Consider the following 21,896-nt stretch of genomic DNA (forward strand, 5'->3'; position numbering starts at 1 on the left):
TCTACCTACTGGCATTCTGAGATGATGGATAGTATGAACCAAGCCTTGGAGCTGGATTGCTCTGAGCACTGGGCTCTAAACTCCCCAGCCTCACTTCCTCTAGAAAGTCATCTTGAGCCCTCTCCTGCTCAGCATCTGGCCTCGTGCTTTTGAACTAGGGCAGTTACTCACTCCTGAGTAACTCAGCCTGAACGGGAATTCCCCAAAGCTGGAAGAAGCTTACCCTGGAGCATCTGTGCCCACACTGAAGGAACCAGTGTTGGGGCAGAAGTTGCAGCACTTTGCCACTGTAGCCTGCTAGAATCTCTGTGTAGGTGCAAAGCCAGAGCATGAGTTTGTGAGTGAAAGTAGTAGATCCCACTCCCTCTATTGGATCCTTTTAATTTTTTTAAGTTTTTTTTATTATCTTTATTTATTGGATAGAGATAGCCAGAAATTGAGAGGGTAGGGTAGATAGGGAGAGAAAAAGAAAGACACCTGCAGCACTGCTTCACCACTTGTAAAGCTTTCCCTCTGCAGGTGAGGACTGGGGACTTGAACCCAGGACCCTGAGCACTGTAACGTGAGCTCAACCAGGTGCACCACCACCTGGCCCCATTAATTTTTATTTTTATTATTTTATCATTACTTTTTTGCCATCAGGGTCTTGGTGCTCACACAAATCCACCATTCTTGGTGGTCAAATCTTCCCTTTCCTCCCCCTCTCTCCCTTCCTCCCTCCCTTACTCCCTCCTTTCCTTGCTCCCTTCCTTTTTTCCTTCCTTCCTCCCTTCCTTCCTTCTTTCTTTCCTTCTTTCTTTTTGTATTTCTTTTCTTTCTTTCTGTAGAGACAAATTGAGAGGAAAGGGAGAGATAGAAAAAGAGAGAGAATGAGAGATACCTGCAGCACTGCTTTACTGCTTATAAAGATTCCCCTTGCAGATGGGGACTAGGGGCTTGAACCCAGGTCCTTGAGCATGATAATATGTGTGCTCTACTGGGTGTGATATCACTCAACCCCCTCATCAAATCCTTTTGAACACTCCTCATAGCTTCAATCGCTCTAAGACTGTGACCTGTTTGGCTTCCATTCCATAGTCATGCTGCCCAACATTGCGCCTTTTAGATCCACCTGTGTGGAGGTAACCTCACTTCTCTTTCAGTATTTTGCTTCTATATCCTCCTTTGTTATTACAGATTACTTTGTTTTTGCAGATTACTATAGTAATGCTTTTGTCACATGCATGTATAAGCTTATGAAATATTAATATTTCCTCTATAGCCAATTTTAGTAAACCCATTGACAATCATTAAAGTGTAATTCACTAATGAGAGAGAAACAGAGCTCACCAATTAGGGTCTATGCCTTCCCATGCTCACAACTCAGGGTCAAACCCTGACGCATGGGAGGTGCTATTGTATCAGAGAAGCTCTGGATATCTCTCTCTCTCTCTCTCTCTCTCTTTCTCTCTCTCTCTCTCTCTCTGTGTATGTGTGTTTTGTAGTGAAATTGTGCCCCTTTGGGTCTCCAGCTCTTTAAAAACAGAAATTTTAAAAAGTTTGATTCTTCCTAGGGAATAGCCAAATAACACATGCTCTTAAAATACATCTTTATCTTCATACTGATGAAGTGGGTATTTTGGCACACATCAAAATTACAATCTCTGTGGTCTGGTAAGTGGCACAGTGGATAGGGCATTGGACTCTCAAGCAGCAGGTCCTGAGTTCAATCCCCGGCAGCGCATGTACCAGAGTGATGTCTGGTTCTCTCTCTCTCCTATCTTTTTCATTAATGAATAAATAAAATCTTTTAAAAAATTACAATTTCTAGATATACTTGCATGTACATATATACATATATGTATTTGATGAAGATTACCTTGTAATATATTCTTCAAGATGTTGACCCTGGTCAGTTACAGTAAAAATTGTTCTAACTTGCCCAGCATTTGAAATATACTAAATTGGCTTTCAGTCTTGTTTTGTAGTATATATACCTTGAATTTGGAAAAAATAATAATAAAATAGCTCTATGTCAATGACTAGCAAAAAAGCTCACCTCTCAGGGCACCAACCTTACCCATATATACTGTACGGCCCAGGTTTGAACCCCTGACATACCACATGGGAGCACTATTGCACTAGGAGAAGTTTTGGTGCCATAGTGCCTCTCTGTCTGTCTATGTCTAGAAAAAAATTCGTCCAGAGCTGTGAAACTATGTGTGGGACTCAGACAACACCACACACACTTGTAACATTTTGTTTTATATTACAGGATAATGCACTATTTTTCTGATGCCCTCAACTCCTTAGATGCTATCATTGTCATAGTGGCCCTAGGTGTTGACACTGTTTATCTTTTTTATGACTTTAAGTTTCTTAAAGATCTCCCCAGGTAAGATAGTTTATGATTCACTTCATACACTTTTTGCATGTTCTGTGATTTTCATTGTATATAACCTTTTAAAATATAACAGATTCATTTATCTTCCCTCCTAGTCTTTTAAAAATATTTATTTACTTATTGGCTAGAGACAGAAAGAAACCTAGAAGGAAAGGGGGGAACAGAGATGGAGAGAGACCTCTGCAACGTTGTTTTACCACTGATAAAGCTATCCCCCAGAGCTGAGAACAAGGGGCTTGAACCTGGATCCTGGCACCTGATAACACATCTGCTCTATAGAATGTGCCACTACCTGTCCCCCTTCCCCCAAATTTTAACCGCTAAATGTACTGATTCTGTGACAGATAAACTTTTTGAAAGTTAATTGTTTCTGACACACTTGGAAATCAAGGGATGGTGGTGTAAGGAAACTAGAAAGGGGGGGTTACATAGAAAGTACCTTGAATTAAATGAAGGTGGAACATTCAAAAAGAAGCTAGAAAGCTTTGCTTCTTGTGGTAAACTAACTTCTGTATGTTTTAAAATTTCCACTATATTTCCCTTCGAGTTTGATCACAAATTTTATACACATGAAATTCCAATTTTTTTTTAATGTCAAGAGAGCATTGAGTTGAGCTGACATGTTTAGTGATGATCCTGTTAAAACGAAGCTAATGGAGCAGAAACCCAAGTGAAATAGCAATCCAAAGTTAGAGTTTGACACTACAGTTGAAATGACCAGGTCAGAGGCAAAGTCAGATATCAGGGGAGTGAAATATGTAACAGACAGGAAACTAAAATATGTACATGATACTTCTGGCTTTTTTTTTTTTTTTCTTTACTCTTCGTAAGCAGAGAGGGCAATGAGAGAAGTACTGGGATGAAGTTAGGTGCCTTCCTAGTTTCATTCACTGATCTGTGTTCCATCTGCTCTTGATTTCAGCTACGAAACTTGTAGTGGATAGGCTCTGGCATCGTTACACAAGCTAAATCCACTGATTCTTAGATTCTATAGTCGTAACTATTTCTCCAGAGCAAAGTTTTCCAGTTTGAGCACTATTAATATTTTGGACCAGACAGTTCTATACTATGAGGGTGTCCTGTTTGTTAATAGTGATATTCCTGGACTCTACCCACTTGATCCAAGTAGCAACCCCTTACACAAAGTTGTATTAATAAAAATGTCTCCAGGTATTGAGGAATAATCCATAAAAGGTAAGTAGGAGGTTGGTGTGGGAGTGGGAGGAGTCTACAAAATTACCTGGAGTTAAAAACTACTAGAGTTAATTTATATTGATAAACAAACATCTGATTCAAGATCAGACAAAATTTGATCTTTTTATTTTTAGACTGGCAGTGTTATTTCGGCCTCTACGACTTATTATGCTGATAAGAATTTTCCATCTGGCTTATCAAAAAAGGCAACTTGAAATGGTGACCAGAAGGATAGTAAGTGGGGAAAAGCCACGTTGATGACTCAGAGAGAATGCTTGTGAATATTGGCAGTAGGGGTGGATATAATAATATTTCTTTTTTAAATGACTATTTATGTCTTCTAAATTAATGCTGGGGTTCTTTTGTTTGTTTGTTTTTTAACTCAGGTTTCAGGAAATAAACGAAGATACAGAAAGGATGGATTTGACTTAGACCTTACTTATGTTACTGGTTTGTGATATTTATTGTTCATTTACTTATACTTAATTAAGTCCACATTTTCCTTATGTGTGAATAATGTGTTTTGTGCTTGTTTCTTTGAAATGCTCTTTCCTTTACAAAAATCATATATTTATTTATTGGAGAGAAAGAGAACCTAACTCTGACACATGACATGCTGTGATTCAAACTCATGATTCATGCTTGAGAGGTCTTCATGCCACCTCCTGGGCTACAAGTCATGCTCTTTCAAAGCACATCCTTTACTCATGGAGACATATGTCATGATGATAGTATAGCCTATTTGTGGTTTAGCCCTGAAAATGGCAAATCTCAAGTGTCATCTCTATTAATTGCTACTTGGTTACAGTACAGACAGTAGAATAGGTTTTTCAGCAGATTCCTTTAGCTTGATTTAATGTTTGAGATGTAGTAACTATCCTGGCTTTTATAGATTGAGAAAGACCCAATCTTCTCCTAGAATTCCAGTGGATGCAGTCTTTGCTTTGGAGGGTTTAGGTTTCTGGGTCAAGAGCATGGGTAAGAACCCAACCAGTTCCCAATATCTCTTAACCTTAAATGCTCCAACCCAGCCCTCAAATGTGCTCAGGAAGAGCTCCATATAATTCTGGCCCATGTAGCTGGAACCAGGTGAATCTCTGGGAATGCTATGAGGCCATTCTGGTGATATTGGTTAGTTTAACATATTTTTGGTTCTCCTGAGAGGTAGCTTTTCCTGTGAGTCTCAATCCTGAAAGTTCTTTTCTATGAAAATGGAGTTTGGTTAAAATTTAAGTACTTATATATGATCTCACATTAACAATAGTGTGTGTAATAGTGACTGCATTTACTTCCAGAACGAATCATTGCCATGTCCTTTCCATCTTCAGGAAAAGAGTCCTTCTATAGGAATCCTATGACGGTAAGCATGTTGATCTAAGATATATTTGTATTTCTCAATAAACAGGCTGGAGTAATAAGTCTAATATTGGTCTAGAGATGGCTTCATTCTAGCAACTTGTTTTTAGTCTATGACCATACCACCCTGAATATACTGGATCTCATCTAATTATTGTCAAGGTTATATCAATTTTTTTTGGTGTCTTATGAATCACCCCCAAATTTAGTGACTTACAATAGCAATCATTTACTTAACTCATGACAAAGTGTTTTGTGATGTGGGGTCAGGCGTCTCTGAGTGGTTTTACTGATCCATTCGTCTTGACTTGGTTAACCTATGGACCAACAGACAGCAACTAGGCATCTCAGGATTGGGTAGTCTGAAATCTCAGGACTGGGTGGTTTAGGTTTGTTCGCATGTTGGAAAGAACAGACTCGAAACTAGTATGATGTGACTTTTATATCACTCTGCTGGACAAAGCAGATTACAAATCCTGTTTGGAATGAATGAGTAAAAAACTGATTCCACTTTCTTTATTCTTATTATCTTGTTTATTTATTTGTTTATTTTATTTATTTTTAGATTTTTAAAATATTTATTTACTCTCTTTTGTTGCCCTTGTTTTATTGTTGTAGCTATTGTTATTGATGTCATTGTTGTTGGGTAGGACAGAGAGAAATGGAGAGAGGAGGGGCAGACAGAGAGGGGGAGAGAAAGATAGACACCCGCAGACCTGCTTCACCGCTTGTGAAGCAACTCCCCTGCAGGTGGGGAGCCAGGGGCTCGAACCGGGATCCTTAAACCAGTCTTTGCACTTTGCGCCACTTGCGCTTAACCTGTTGAGCTACTGCCCGACTCCCATATTTATTTATTTTACTGCTTCATTTATTTTACTGAGCTCTGATTTGTGGTGCTTTGGGGGACTATACCTGAGACTTTGGAGCCTCAATCATGACAGTCTCTTTGCATAATCACTATGCTATCTCCTCTGCCTTTTTATAAATCTTTTAAAAATATTTATTTATTTATTGGGTAGAAACAGAGAAATCAGGAGGAAAGGGAGATAGAAAGGGAGAGACAGAGATATCTATAGCACTGCTTCACTGCTCATAAAGCTTCCCTCTGCAGGTAGGGACTGGGGGTTTGAACCTGGCTCTGTGCACATAGTGATATGGGTGCTCAGCTGGGTGCACCACCGAAGTCTAATTCCTCACCTCTTCAGATGTGTTATCACACCCCATTCCCAAGCAAAGCACACAGTATCTCTCCACCAAAATTCCCTGGTCCCCCTTCATCCTTTGCAGTCCAATCCACCTTTTTAAATTTTAATCGTTTTATTGAAGGGTTAATGGTTTACGTGCAGTTGTTGACAGGTACACATTTCTTGATGGAAAAAATTGCAATGAGTTGTGGCCATCTATTGTTGTTTACCATAGGGGAGAATAGGAATAGGAATCTGTAACTAAAATTTTTGCTCTTAGGTCAAAATCCTCCATTGCATTGGAAACATACTGCTTTAGGTTCTGAACTTTAAACATAAAATTCTGTTTGCTGTGAAATTCCAGTTGAAAATCACTGCTTTAGAAATGTGTATATATGTAAACATTCACATTAGAGCTATTTACACTTCTAATAGCAGCAAACATATAATTCATTCTTTTATTGAAACATAAGAAATACTGTAAGCTGTGCTGATATGACTGGGGAGATAGTATAGTAGTCTACACAATAGAGGTTTGTAGGTACCAGGTTCAGTCCCTGGGAACACCACAAACCAGAGCTGAGTAGTGCTCTGGTCAAAAACCAAAATGTCCTAATACAGTATCTTAATGAAATTAAATATAGTATATACATATTAGACCAACATCTTTATCAAGGTATAGAACATTTTTTTCTCTTTTCAGTCAGTATCCCAATGTACCAAATGTAATTACTAGTCTAATTTATGTTAGATTGAACCTGGGACTTTGGAGCCTCAGGAATGAAAGTCTCTTTGCATGACAATTATGCTATTTACCTCTGCCCTACTTTTTTTTTTTTTTATCTTTATGTATTGGATAGAGACAGCCAGAAATCCAGAAGTTAGGGAAGATAGAGAGGGAGAGAGAAAGGGAGACATCTGCAGCACTGCTTCACCACTTTCAAAGCTTTCCCCCTGCAGGTGGGGACCAGGAGCTCGAACCAGGGTCCTTGAGCACTGTAACATATGCGCCACCACCCGCCCCCCCTTTTTAACTTTATATAAGTCAATCATAAGTTATTACAAACTATAAGCAATTATAAGGCATCTTTTGTCACTGGATTTTTATGTTCAAAATAAATTCTATGAGATTTTATATATACATATATATGTATTCTGGTAGACACACACAAAAATATATATATATGGTTACATGTCACTTAACAGTGGGCTACATTCTGAGAAATCTGTTCTTAGTCAGTTTCATTGTTGTGCAAATGTAGATGGTCTAGCCTATGAAGCATTAATATTTATTAGTTTCTAATAAATACTGAAACTGTTGAAAGCCCAGACTTTCAGTGTACATACAGAAATTATGTGATTACATTAGTAAACTAGAAAATAAAGAAAAAGACTATGTAAAAGAGAGAGAATATGTGATTGTACACCCTTTGCAAAGGCAGTAAAACAGTCCACAAAATTGACAAAAATTTTAAGATTCCAAATATCAAAAAGTATAGCTGAAGAAATAAGTTTATGGGTGGGGATAGATAGCATAATGGTTATGCAAAGTGGCTGTCATGCCTCAGACTCCAGAGTCCCAGGTTCAGTCCCCCATACCACCATAATAAGCCAGAGCTGAGCTGTGCTCTGGTTAAAAAAAAAAAAAAAAAAAAAAGGAAGGAAGGAAGGAAGGGAGAGAAAGAAAGAAAGAAAGAAAGAAAGAAAGAAAGAAAGAAAGAAAATAGGTTTACTTTTGGAGGTCAGTTCTTCTTCTAGCGTTTGCCCTTCTTCCGTAGGAGGTCAGTAATTTTAAGAGTGAAGTCCTACAACTTGTATCTGAAATTCCACTGTGCTTGCTTTCCTGCATAACTGTGACTGTCAACACTGGGCTTGGGTGGTGATCTCAGCAGGGCTTCACTCAGTTGCTGTAGTTGGCTGGCCTAAGGATACCAAAATGGCCCCTGTCAGTACTTGTGTTACAGCAAGGCTGTAAGAGCTTGCTAAGATGGGGCCTGCCTTTCTTTCTGATATGGAGCTCATTTCTAAAGCTCTCTTCCTCTTATTTGCTGAAGGATTAGTAAGTGAGTTGCCTTCAAGTGTGGTTTGGGTGCTTTTCTAACCAGAGATCTCTGCTCTACTTACCACTAGAAATCAGTGATTTGCAATGAATTTATACAAGCTAGTGAACATATCGTTTCCTTCTCTGGTGCCTTTAAGTAATATGTATTTAAGCTAGAAGCTAATAAGAGTAGTCAAACATAACTATAATGTCTGAAAACCCAGTACTTATATGTAAATATCCTCATATCTCCTACACTCCCCATCCCCCCCCAAAAAAAGGTGCTAAGGAAGGGGCAATGAATAAAGGTAATAATCATTTTAGGCTATGCCTGGGGAATCAGCCAAAGTTCCTTCCTCTGTCTCTTTCTGTATCTACATGTGGATATATGTAAGATATATGTCCATCTTTTTTTTCCAGGAAGTTGTCCGATTTCTGGATATCAAGCATCAGGACCATTACTTGGTGTACAATCTATGCAGTATGTACATATCTAGATATTTTGCTACTATAGATAGAAAACAGATTACTGCTTGTAAGATGACTATTTAGTCTTTACATTTCATTTAATCATAAGCATTTGTTGGGGGTGATAAATGAGTTAAAATTTTCTCTCTTCTTTGCCATGTATGTGACCCAGGTTCAAGTTTAGGCCTCACTACGGTGAAGGAAAACCCTGGTGATGTGGTTTCTTTACTTCTCTCTCTGTCTCTTTATCTCTATTTGAAAAAAAAAAAAAAGTCAGCATGGAGCTTAAAGCCCTGAAGATGACCACAAAGTATTTCATTATTGGTGCCGTGAAGATAGCTCACCTGGGAAGGTGTTTGCTTGATCATTATTAAATCACTAATAAATTTTTTAAAAAAAGAGTAGCAGGGGGTCAGGTGGTAGTGCAGTGTGTTAAGTGCACATGGCACAAAGCACAAGGACCAGAATAAGGATCCTGGTTTGAGCCCCCGGCTCCCCACCTACAGAAGAGTCACTTTGCAGGCCGTGAAGCAGGTTTGCTGGTGTCTATTTTTCTCTCCTCTTCTCTGTCTTCCCCTCCTCTCTCCATTTCTCTCTGTCCTATCCAACAACAACAACAGCTGTGACAACAAGAACAACTACAACAAGTGCAACAACAAGGCCAATAAAATGGGAAAAATAGCCTCCAGGAGCAGAGAATTCATAGTACAGGCACCAAGTCCCAGCAATAACCCTGGAGGCAAAAAAAAAAGAGAGAGAGACAAGAGTAGCAGTACTCATCCAGTTATATCCAACCATCATATACATAACAACTGAGTATACTATACTATAAAATGCCAGGCACACTATTCCCCAGTGTGACAGTGACTGTCACCCTGGCATCCCGAGACTTGTCTAATGAAGGAGTGTCGAGGTCTCTGGCGGGTTGATCTCTAGTGCCGCGGACCACCACAGTGTATGAGCAGCAGGAGGGTCAGGGGTCTCAAAGGCAACCTCCCCGGTGGGTCAGGAATCAGCACGAGGGAGAACAGATAGACACCACACTCTATTGGAGGGTGAATCTGGACTCATTTTAATAGTGAAACTGTATTAGCTTTTATACTTTTTTCAGGTTACATTCAGGTTGCCTAAGCAACTAGCTCGTAAAGAAGTAGCAATAAGCATTATAGTCTTGTGGCTTTGGCAAGCTACATGTTACTCCCCTTTTACTGTAAAGAATGGCACGATACTTAGTATCGCCCTATTCTCAGGTGAGGTCATGCCCAGAATTGTTTTTGACTTTTGCAGAGGGCTATTTCTATCATTAATCTTCTATGGGGGGCATACAGATCTTTGCCTAGTCGTGGACCACTGCTCATCTAGGTCTGGTACAGTTTAACTATTAATCTTTCTTTGTTTCAATACGTCAACTTGTACCTGGGAGGCCTCAATCTCTACATTCTTTCTTTGAGGGGCAAGTCATAACATGACTTCTTTTGTCCGTCTATGTTGACCCACCTTCTCCGCTTTCATAATGTAACTTTCAAATATGCCCCTGTGTAAGGGAGAGGGGGTGCTTCTGACTCTCCATTCCCACCAGGCACTGCCAAAGCACTATTAATCAATTGTGACAGTATAATTATTTGTAACAATAATGGGGGGAGAATGCGTCGACCCATTCTCGTCCTCCTGCCCAGCTTCCTTGAAGTCTGAATGCAGGTCCAGAGGAGATGACCATGTCAGGCTCCCTGACATTTGTGACGGGGCGGCACACTCCAGGGGAAAGGTAATGGACCGGTTCTTTCTCGCTCATGACAGGGGTGACACGAAGTAAAAGACACCAGGGAGCTCTCCAGCGTTCTCAGAACTCAGAACTCCTTTATTAGCAAGGTGGACATGGGTTAAATAGAAAAACAAACGAAGGGAATTATTACTAAAATATGTCAGAAATTACAGGTTTCTTAACGGTTGGCATGCCCCTAAGGTAGGGGGCTGGTATGAGGAATTGATGAGATACAAGACAATTATTCTCCATGATGCAAGCAACTTAATTATCCAAAGGTATTTGAGAGAAGCATAGGGGTTAAACCCATAGGGTGAGACAGAGAGAAGATGGATATCAAAAGGCCATATAGTTTGGAATTTCTCTTGTCTGGGGTCTGAGGTGTGTGATGAAGTGTGTGATAAGGTGTGCTCTTCTGTGATCAGAAGGTGACTTTGAATAAGTGAATCTGTGGCCATGTGGCCTGCAGTTAATGGAGGGAAGTATTGGGGTTTCTGTGGGCCTGAGAGTAAAGAAGGAAAGAACTAAGTCTGAGTTTCCCTCCTTATGCTCACCTCGGTTGAGAGAGACTCACCAAGAGGTTATCTCCTCAGACCTCTATCCAAGGATGGGGGCAGTTCTCCCTAAGCCCTATCAGGCTTACACATAGTCCCAACAAAGGAGCAGGGCAGAATTCATGTGAGTATTTCTGCTATAAAGTGATGCATGCATTCCTGGAAAGAAAATCTCATATCTTGCAAAATCACACCCTAAAAATAACAGAGTTCATGGTAGAAAAAGACCAGTCAGGGTAAACTACTTGAAACCCATGTAACCAGAGCATTAAACAAAAAGTAACTAATACCTAGGGAGATGACTTGGACAGGAGCTGGCAAGCAGTTTAACTGTGGCTACAGCTGCCTGAAGGGATAGGAAACGTGTATGACAACAGAGTGGCAAGGCTGGCTTACAGCTACAGGGAGGCTCTGAGCAAGAGGGCTACTGTTAAGGTGGACATGGACCAACCTGCCTGCCAGGAGCCTATAAAGGCTTGTGCCGCCCTCTATAGGGTAGGAGCCCTGGGCACAGGTGCTCATTTTTAATTTTCTTAGTACACAGTTGAGAAGGTTAAAAAAAAAAAAACAGCTCAGCTCACCTGGGAAGGTGTTTGCTTTGCCATTCACTCAGTCATGGTTCAAGTTGCTAGTATACCACATGAAACCACTATGGCACCTGAGGAAGCGTCATTGCTGTAGTGTTCCCCCTTTTTCTATCTCTTATCCTCCCCCCCTGCCCTTGAAAAATTTGTTCAAAGGCAAAAAAATAAATAAATAAATTTCTTTTTTGTACTAGCCTTATCTATATACAGTGTAATCATTTAAGGAAGAGTCTGTTCTAGTGGTATTACATTTAGGAGGATTTTCTCCCCTCTCATTTTGCTGCCACTTCCTGTTCTTGAAGACAATCAAGCAAGCACACAACCCACTAGAAGTAGAATATGAAGCAAGCTTGGCCCTACATGAGGGAAAACAGTAGAAAACAGATCTGACTCCAGCTTAGTGCCCTGTCTTTCTTGATTTTCTCCTTCCTATAGTGTATATTAAATGGATGTGTTCAGGCGTCAGGTTTTTCGGCTGGCTGTACTTATTTCTGGTCTTTAGTGTCTAGTACCTAAGTAACCTGTTAGAAAATGTAAGGTTTTTTTGGGGGGGTAAAGTCAAAATAAATTAAACTTAGATAACTCAAGATGGACAAACCTCTGTTAGCCTTCTATTTTTGAGACCCTTAATTTTTTTCCCCAAGCATGAGTGGGCCTTTTAAAGATGTGTAAGAAATTTCTAACAGGAAACTATAACTTACTTCTAGTTTGATCATTTTCTCTGTCAGTTATAGAGATATGATCTATATATTATTTATTTTAGGTGAGAGAGCTTATGATCCTAAGTACTTCCATTTTAGAGTCCATCGCATCAAAATTGAAGATCACAATGTCCCTACACTAAGGTAAGTTTTACACAGCTTGGTTGTCAAGAGAGGGCTGTATATAGGGCTGTAATGTTTTGGAAGTATTTGAATTCACTAAAAATCTTACATTTACAATCAGTGAGATGATAGACTTCTGTAAAGAAGTAGACAGATGGCTGACTCAAGATGAGGAAAACATCGTAGTGGTTCATTGTAAAGGAGGCAAAGGTAAGCATGCTTTTCTTCTCTTTTGCTAAAGAGACTAGAAAGATGTGTCAGAGAACAAGACACCACACTGATGTGAATCTGTATTGACAGTTATAAACATTAAAAATATTAGCCAAGTGGTGGTGTACCAGGTAGAGCACACATATTGCCATGTGCAAGGACCCGAGTTCAAACTTCAGTTCCACCTGCAGGAGGAAAGCTGCACAAAATGTGAATGAAGCAAAGTGCTTCAGATGTCTCTCTTTTTCTCTCCCTCTGTATCCCCCCCCTTTCCTCTTAAAATTTCTCTCTGTCCTATCAAAATAAATAAATATAAATTAAGGAAAACACAAAGCAGAACTTGGACTGGAGTTGGTGTATTGCACCAAAGTAAGACTCTGGAGTGAGGGGAAGGGCTCAGGTCCTGGAACGTGATGGCAGAGGAGGAGCTAGTGGAGGCTGAACTGTTATGTGGAAAACTGAGAAATGTTACACATGTACAAACTATTGTATTTTACTGCCGACTGTAAACCATTAATCCCCCAATAAAGAAAATTTCAAAAAAGAATAAATAAATAAATAAATAATTTAAAAATATTAGCATCAAGAGTGAATGAGAAGGGGATCTGAGGGTGATCTGCCTGCGACATCTGTCACCCCACTGATCGCCAGGGTTGATTCAGCTGATCTGGTTGGCTAGGCGGGTGTCCACTTCCTCCCTCACTGCTCTATTTGCATCCCTCCTGAAGCTGTGCACTCGGTTGAAGGAAGAGGATGGCCTTCCCCAAATAGAGAGGACCGGTTGAGGGTATACGAGTAGCTACACTCCCCTGCTAGAACATCCAAACAAGCTCTCAAGAGTGAATGAGAAGGAAGTAAAGAGGGAGGGGGGACAAAATAGAAATAACAGAACTAAGGAAGCTTAAACATTTTCCATGTCTATCAACATATTTGTGCTTCTTCATTTTCATTTACCAATACATCTATCAAATGTACGAGCAAGACTGTTTACTTGGATAATACGTCTGCTTGTCATGGATACAGCCCGGGTTTGATCCTGGCTTCTACTGCACGGAGGGAAACTTGGGTCTGTGCTATGATGTCTTTTTCTCTATCTATCTATCTCTGAATCTGAAAAAGTCAGCCTCACGGTGGGGGTGATAGTATAATGGTTATACAAGCAAACTTTAATGGCTGAGGCTCTGAGTTTCCAGGTTCTATCCCCCACACCACCATAAGCCAGAGTTCAGCAGTGCTCTGATAAAAAATAATAATAATAAAATGAAATTTTAAAAATCAGGCTCAAGCAGTGAAGCTCTACTGATGACTGAAAAAAATGTGTGTGTGTGTGTGTGTGTGTGTGTGCATGCTGCTTCTGCTTAACTTTAGAATCTGTTAGAGCAGTTTTATTTAGCCTTGTGCCTGGGCTGGCAAGATAGCTCATATGAGCTGGCAATGTAGCCATGCACACAACTCAGGTTCAAGTTCAGCCCACATCACATCGGTGTTGTGGTATCTTTTCTACTTTCTGTGCCTATCTCTTTCTACCTGAAGAAGTTGGCCCAGAGCAATGAAGTGACAACAAGAAAGCTTTTTTCTCTTAAACTTTGTAAGAACCTTTTCCTTATTTATTTATTTATTTATTTTTAGATTAAGGGAATCAGCAACAGTGCTAATTCAAAAACTTAAATTTAAAAAAATCTTTATCTATTTATTGGATAGAGACAGCCAGAAACTGAGAGGGAAGGGTAAGATAGAGAAGGAACAAGAAAGAGAGACACCTGCAATACTGCTTTAGCACTTGCAGAGCTTTTTTCCTGCAGGTGAGGACTGGGGGGCTCAAGCCCAAATCCGTGTGCATTGTAACATGTGTGCTCAACCAGGTGTGCCACCACCCAAGAAACCTAAAATTTATACTGGAGTTTTTCTAGTGTGATGATGCAAAGAAGTTGATTTTAGTTGGGAGTGAGTAAAATGACAACAGAAAGTCACTTATGGGAGTCGGGCGGTAGCGTAGCGGGTTAAGTGCACATGGCGCAAAGCGCAAGGGCCCAGCTGAAGGATCCGGGTTTGAGCCCCGGCTCCCCACCTGCAGAGGAGTCACTTCACAATCGGTGAAGCAGGTCTGCAGGTGTCTATCTTTCTCTCCCCCTCTCTGTCTTCCCCTCCTCTCTCCATTTCTCTCTGTCCTATCCAACGATGACATCAACAACAATAATAACTACAATAATAAAACAACAAGGGCAACAAAATGGAATAAATGAATAAATATTTAAAAAAATAAAAAAGAAAGTCATTTATGAAAGGACTTTACTTTCTTCCTCAGCAGCAGTGTTTCAAGAGCAGGGTGAATGTGCATTCATGCATTCACTCACACAGTTAAATGCAACATGCCAGGTAGAACCTCAGGAGCAAGAAAGAGCTTTGGATTCTGAATTGAAATATTTTGAACAAACACATCCACAGTGAAATAAAATCAACCCAGGGTAGGGGAGATAGCATAACGGTCATACAAAAGACTTTTCAAACCTGAGGCTCTGAGATCACAGGTTCAATCCCTAGCACCACCATAAGCCAGAACTGAGCAGAAACTCTGGTATCTCTCTCTCTGTGTATCTTTCTCCCTGTAGCTCTCTCTCATTACAATAAAGTAAATAAAGTATTTTTGGGAGTCGGCAGTAGCTCAGTGGGTTAAGTGCAGGTGGCACAAAGCACAAAGGACCAGCATAAGGATCCCGCTTCCAGCCCCCGGTTCCCCACCTGCAGGGGAGTCACTTCACAGGCAGTGAAGCAGGTCTGCAGGTGTCTATCTTTCTCTCCTCTTCTCTGTCTTCCCCTCCTCTCTCCATTTTCTCTCTTTCCTATCTAACAACGATGACATCAATAACGACAACAACAATAACTACAACAATAAAACAACAAGGGCAACCAAAGGGGATAAATAAAGTATTTTTATAAAAATAAATCCAAGGATAAAGTCTCTGAACAGTTCTGAGAGTAGTCTTATATCAAGTACTACAATGGACTGTGGTAGGTTGTGCATAAACAAATTTCCCTTCTTTTCTAGGAAGAACTGGAACGATGATTTGTGCCTACCTTATTGCCAGTGAAATATTTTTTACTGCAGAGGTATGGAAAAAATGTTGCTACAAATGGTCTTATGTTGATTGGCTAGTTCTAAGACTTCATTGGTAGGATTTGATAATGATTTTCAGAGTCATGATACCTAATGAAATCATTGGAGAGGAGGTTGTTAGGACTTGAGAAAATCACATGTCCCTAAAAATTCTAAGGATGGGGAGTCGGGCAGTAGCACAGCGGGTTAAGCGCATGTGGCGCAAAGCGCAAGGACCGGTGTAAGGATCCCGGTTAGAGTCCACCTGCAGGGGAGTCACTTCACAAGTGGGGAAGCAGTGTCTTTCTCTCCTCCTCTCTGTCTTCCCTTCCTCTCTCCATTTCTCTCTTGCCCCGGCCTGCGGGGTTATCGACCGAAACCTAGGGTAGGGGGCGAGAGAATGGAGGGGACAAGAGACACGAAGAATGAGAGCAAGTCATGAGGTCTGATCAAGCTCTGAAAATTTTATTTTGCAGCCGCATTTTAAGCACACACCATGAGGAAGTTCTGCTAAGGTAGTGGGGGGAGGGAGGTGGGTGAGCAACTTTCCAAACAGCTAGATGGTAATCTCAGTTCCAATGATCAGAATGTCCGCTCACCGGTTATGTGAGAAACTTAGCTAAGGTTTTGGCTCCCGGCACTCTCTGTTCTAACAACGACAATATCAATAACAACAATAATAACTACAACAACAATAAAAAAACAAAGGCAACAAAAGGAAAAATAAATATAATTTTTTTTTAATTCTGGGAGTCGGGTGGTAGCGCAGCAGGTTAAGCGCACATGGTGCAAGGACCCGCCTAAGGATCCCGGTTCCAGCCTCCTCCCCCCACTCCCCACCTGGAGGGGAATCGCTTCACAGGTGGTGAAGCAGGCCTTCAGGTGTCTTGTCTTTCTCTCCTCCTCTCTGTCTTCCCCTCCTCTCTCCATTTCTCTCTGTCCTATCCAACAATGACAACATCAATAATAACTACAACAATAAAACAGCAAGGACAACAAAAGGGAATAAATAAATAAATATATTTTTTTAATTCTAAGGATGCCTTATATAGGAAAAGAAAGTATAGATGAACCATGATTAATCTGTCCCTTTTTCTGTAGGATAGTCTTTATTATTTTGGAGAGCGCCGCACAGATAAAACCACCAGCTCTAAATATCAAGGAGTGGAAACGCCATCCCAGGTAAATTTGTTCTTCGTCCTGCCAACCTTCCTTCCTCTCTGTCTTTCTATGTGTGTGTGGGTTCTGTGGGAGAACTGTATTTTCTGTCTGATACTGGGGCTCAGTGCCAGCACTACGAATCCACTACTCCTAACAGCCATTTTTGCCACTTTTGTTGTTGTTGTTGTTGTATAGAACAGAGGGAAATTGAGAAAGGAGTGGGGCATAAGGATAAAGATAGACACCTGCAGACTTGCTTCGCCACTTGTTAGGTGACCCCCTTGCAGGTAGGGAGCTGGGGGTTCAAACCTGAATCCTTACATGGGCCCTTGCGCTTTGTACTATGTGCACTGAAACTGGTGCGCCACCACCTGGCAATGCCAAAACACACACACACACACACACAGACACACACACACACACACACACACACACACACACACACACAATATCTTTTCTATTTAGATTCTTCTCTGAAACTCATTAGGCAGCACTGATCCCTCCCAGAAACCAGGAACGACACTCAGGCACTGCCTGGGCTTTGCAAGCTGAATTCTCCCCAGGCACCTCGATTTGAAATGTAATTATTATTTTTTATGGGACACCAGGAATGAACCAAGGGCCTTGCACATGCATAGTGTGTGGAATGGCCATCCCATTTCTTTCTTTCTTTCTTTCTTTCTTTCTTTCTTTCTTTCTTTCCTTCTTTCTTTCCTTTCTTTTCTTTCTTTTTCTTCTTCTCTTTCTTTCTTTCTTTCTTCCTTTCTTTCTCTCTCTTGCTTCCAAGTTTATCATTGGGACTTGATACCTGCACTATGAGTCCACTGCTCCTGTTAGCCATCTTTTTCCCATTGTTGTTGCTGCTGTTGTTGGATAGGGACAGAGAGAAATTGAGAGAAGAAGGGAAGACAGAGAGGGGGAGAGAAAGACAGATTCCTGCAGACCTACTTCACCGCTTGTGTGGCGAGTTGGAGGCTGGAACCAGAACCAGGATCCTTGTGCTGGTCTTTGTGCTTTGTATTATGTGCACTTAACCTGGTGCACTACTGCCCGGTCCCCTTTACTTCTTGCTTTTTAATCTTTTAATTTATTTAATTTATTTATTATTGGATAGAGACAGAGAGAAATTGAGATGGTAGGGGTAGAGAGGGAAAGAGACAGAGAGATACCTGCAGCCCTGTTCATCACTCGTGAAGATTCCCCCTTGCAGGTGGGGACCAGGGACTTGAACCAAGTCCTTTCACATCATAATGTGTATGCTTAACTAGGTTCACCACTACCTAACCTCCCATTATTTTCTATAGTCTTAGAGAGGAGGAGAGTGGAGGAGAGACACCAAAACACTGTTCCTTCATCCATGGAGCTCCCTTGGTGCTGTTCATATGATATCAGGGACCAAGTGATTAGGTGTCAGGCATTTCCTCTAAAATATCCAGGTTTAGGGGTAGAGTGAAGGTGAGTATACATAGTGTCTGCTGGCCCTAGGCACTGAGTTTGGAATAAAGAACTCAACTTTATTATTACCTTTCTACTATACCTAAACAAAAAGGGGGGGAGGAAAAGGGAGAGGGAAGAAAAAAGAGGGGAGAGAAGGAAGAGACAAGGAGCTGAGTTTAGTATGTGCCATTACATTAGTATGTGCCAGGACCTGAGTTCAAGCTCCTGGTCCGTGTCTGCTTAGGGGAAGCTTCACAAGTGGTGAATCAGTGCTGTGGGTGTCTCTGTCCCCACCCCCATCTGTCTTCCCCTCTCTCAACTTCTTTCTGTTTTTTAATATTTTATTTATTTATTCATGAAAAAGATAGGCAGAGAAAGAGAGAGTAAGAGAGAGAAAGAACCAGAAATCACTCTGGTACATGTGCTGCTGGGGATTGAACTCAGAATGTCATGCTTGAGAGTCAGTGCTTTATCTACTGTACCACCTCCTAGACCATTCAACTTCGTTCTGTTTCTACCCCAAATAAATGAATGAATAAAATAAAATTCTAAAAATAACTATTTTTACTGGCACTTTGGTGGTGGGTACAGTGTCTTATGCGCATACAGAGGTGTGAAAACTCCACTCCCCAAATTAAAGTATTTTTAAAAAATTTTTTATCTTTATTTATTTATCGAATAGAGACAGCCAGAAATCAAGAGGGAAAGGGGTGATAGAGAAGGAGAGGGACAGAGAGACACCTGCAGCTCTGCTTCATCATTTGCAAAGCTTTCCCCCTGCAGGTGGGGACCAGCACATTGTAACAAGTGTGCTCAACCAGGTGCGCCACCACCCGGCCCCTTATTTTAAAGTATTTTTTGTTAACCAAGGGTTAATAAAATTGCTTTGTAAGTAACAAAGTGCCAGTCTATACACATATGCGTATCTCTTTAAGTTACTCTCTTTAAGTTCTGATTTTTTTTTTCAATCAGGAATGCCAACTTTAGACTCTCCCCCTTCATTTAAATTGAGCTTTATGTTGTCTGCAGCATAGGTATGTCGGGTATTTTGCTGATCTGAAAAACATGTACAGTTTGAATCTACCTCCAAGGAAACTACTCTTTCTCAGAAAAATCGTCATATATTCAATTCACGGTAAGTTCTTTGTATCTGAAAACTCAAGCAGGTAATGTGAGTTATGTGTATGAGGGGGTCAGGGTAACTGTGGGGTTTGCTTATATCTGTGTAAGACAACCCCAGCCAATAACAGCTACACTGTATTTGTTTGTTTTGTACGCTCACCTATGAACGTGGGCCCCTGAAATTGTGCATCAGTTCAGTGATGCCTTAGGAGTTCATATGCCCTCCTGCTTTTCTCCTGTCCTCAATGCTTCTGGTCTCAGCCTCTAAGGTACTTTTCAGAGTCGAGCCTTTAAGGATGAAGAAAGGAATGTCTGTGAGCCACGAGAAGGAATTTCATACTCATTTCTTTAATTTCTGATTTGTTTAGCTATCAGGCTTCCTCCTGACAAAGGCACCACTATCTCATTCCCTTCCCTCCTCTGCTGAGAGAGAAATTTTTTCCTCACTACCTCAGGTCTCTGCCTTCTTCCTCCTCCCCTCCACCAAATAGCTTTCTACACCTGTGAGCTCCGTCAAGGTGTGTGAAGGATCCTACCAGCAAAGAAATGTCACCATCACAAATTCTTTTTTTGTTTGTTTTTTTAAATTTTTTATATTTATTTTCCCTTTTGTTGCCCTTGTTTTTTATTGTTGTTATAGTTATTGTTGTTATTGCTATTGTTAGATAGGACAAAGAGAAATGGAGAGAGGAGGGGAAGACAGAGAGGAGGAAAGAGAGACACCTGCAGAACTGCTTCACTGCTTGTGAGGTGACCCCCCCACACACAGGTGGAGAACCAGGATCCTTAAGCTGGTGCTTGTGCTTCACGCCACGTGCACTTAACCTGCTGCACTACTGCCTGACACCCCACAAATTCTTTTTTTATTTTTATTTTATTTATTTATTTATTCCCATTTGTTGTCCTTGTTGCAGTTATTATTGTTGTTGTTACTGATGTTGTTAGATAGGACAGAGGGAAATGGAGAGAGGAGGGGAAGACGGGGAGAGAAAGAGAGACACCTGCAGACCTGCTTCACCGCCTGTGAAGCGACTCCCCTGCAGGTAGGGAGCCAGGGGCTCGAACCAAGATCCTTATGCTGGTCCTTGTGCTTTGCGCCACCTGCGCTTAACCCACTGCATTACTGCCCCACTCCCCCACAAATTGTTTTTATGAGTAACTACCGAGTTCCTGTTTTGGGCTCATTTCTGTGCTGACATTTTCCTTTCCTCAAAGAGTCTCTGAGTAGTCAGTAGAATGAGTACATAGCCAAAGAGTTGGCCTGTGTGTGTGTGTGTGTGTGTGTGTAGGGAGGGCAGTACACTGTAGATCTACCTAGATTTCCTGAGGGTCCAGGAAATATTCCTAGAGGGATTGCATACTCAAACCTTCCCTACGGGAGAGCAGAGTGGGCTAGGAGGAAGCTGGCTTCTTTTCCAGGGTGAGTCTTGCATCCCCTGTGTGAGGGTACATTAAAAGACAACTGCGGGGAGTCAGGAGGTAGTGCAGCAGGTTAAGTGCACATGGCGCAAAGCGCAAGGACCAAGGTAAGGATGCAGGTTCGAGCCCCCGGACCCCCACCTACAGGGAGTCGCTTCATAGGCGGTGAAGCAGGTCTGCAGGTATCTATCTTTCTCTCCTCCTCTCTGTCTTCCCCTCCTCTCTCCATTTCTCTCTGTCCTATCCAACAACAATAACATCAATAACTACAACAATGAAACAACAAGGGCAACAAAAGGGGATAAATAAATATGTTGGAAAAAAAAAAAAGACAGCTGCTACCAGTACTTCCAGGAATAAAAATCCTCTGAACCTTAAGAAAAAAAAAATTGGGGTGGGAGAGATAGCATAATGGTTATACAAAAGACTTTCGTGCCTGAAGCTTTGAAGTTCCAGGTTCAATCTTCCATACCACCATAAACTAGAGCTATGAATAAAAAAGAAAAGTTTCCATGAGTGGAGAGAGAGAGATCCAACATCATCAGGAAAGGTGGTTACATTAACTATCACTGAGGTCAAAGAAAGAAAAATAAGGAGCATGGGTTGAGGGATCAGTCTCACAATCCCATGCCCTGTCAGCCTTCTGTCTTCCCTGCATAGCTCACCCTCCCTCAGGGGAGGTAGGACAGAGGGATATCTCAGTGGGGCCTCAATCTCAGATTCAATCCCCACACCACTATAAACGAGAGCTGAGTGATGATCTGGTGATCTCTGTGTATCCTTCCCTCTCATTCAAATAAAGGGCAAAAATAAATAAGGAAAAGCAATAAAAAGTCATAGAGGGCTGGCTTGAGAAAAATCAACCCTTGAGGAACAGCTAAGGGAAGTAGGCCTGTGAAAGGAAAAAAAAAAAAAAAGGCAGAGAGCAAGAAAACTTTTGTCTGTGAATATATGCTAAACACCACAGAAAAATTTTGATATAGCTGTTATATGCTTTCATAATGACTGTACTAAGAACTAATTTTAAACTTGCGCAAGAGGAATTTAGTCCATTATGAAGAAGTCTGAAGCAGCAGCATATTAGTACAAGAACTTGTGAGTTG

The 21,896-nt window shown here is 41.1% G+C and overlaps 1 protein-coding gene across 1 annotated transcript in view; it reads left to right on the forward strand.

Annotated features, from left to right (window-relative positions):
- The window catches only part of LOC103112195 (phosphatidylinositol 3,4,5-trisphosphate 3-phosphatase TPTE2-like), a 71,370-nt gene that overhangs the window by 36,960 nt on the left and 12,514 nt on the right, over positions 1–21,896 (forward strand). The window contains exons 11-20 of the mRNA XM_060193516.1: positions 2,255–2,374; positions 3,712–3,811; positions 3,964–4,027; positions 4,873–4,937; positions 8,579–8,639; positions 12,290–12,371; positions 12,472–12,560; positions 15,607–15,668; positions 16,756–16,836; positions 19,282–19,387. Of these exons, the coding sequence (XP_060049499.1) occupies positions 2,255–2,374; positions 3,712–3,811; positions 3,964–4,027; positions 4,873–4,937; positions 8,579–8,639; positions 12,290–12,371; positions 12,472–12,560; positions 15,607–15,668; positions 16,756–16,836; positions 19,282–19,387 (830 nt within the window). The remainder of the gene's footprint in view (positions 1–2,254; positions 2,375–3,711; positions 3,812–3,963; positions 4,028–4,872; positions 4,938–8,578; positions 8,640–12,289; positions 12,372–12,471; positions 12,561–15,606; positions 15,669–16,755; positions 16,837–19,281; positions 19,388–21,896) is intronic.

Source organism: Erinaceus europaeus, chromosome 7 (assembly GCF_950295315.1).
Source record: "Erinaceus europaeus chromosome 7, mEriEur2.1, whole genome shotgun sequence".
Taxonomy (NCBI): Eukaryota; Metazoa; Chordata; class Mammalia; order Eulipotyphla; family Erinaceidae; genus Erinaceus; species Erinaceus europaeus.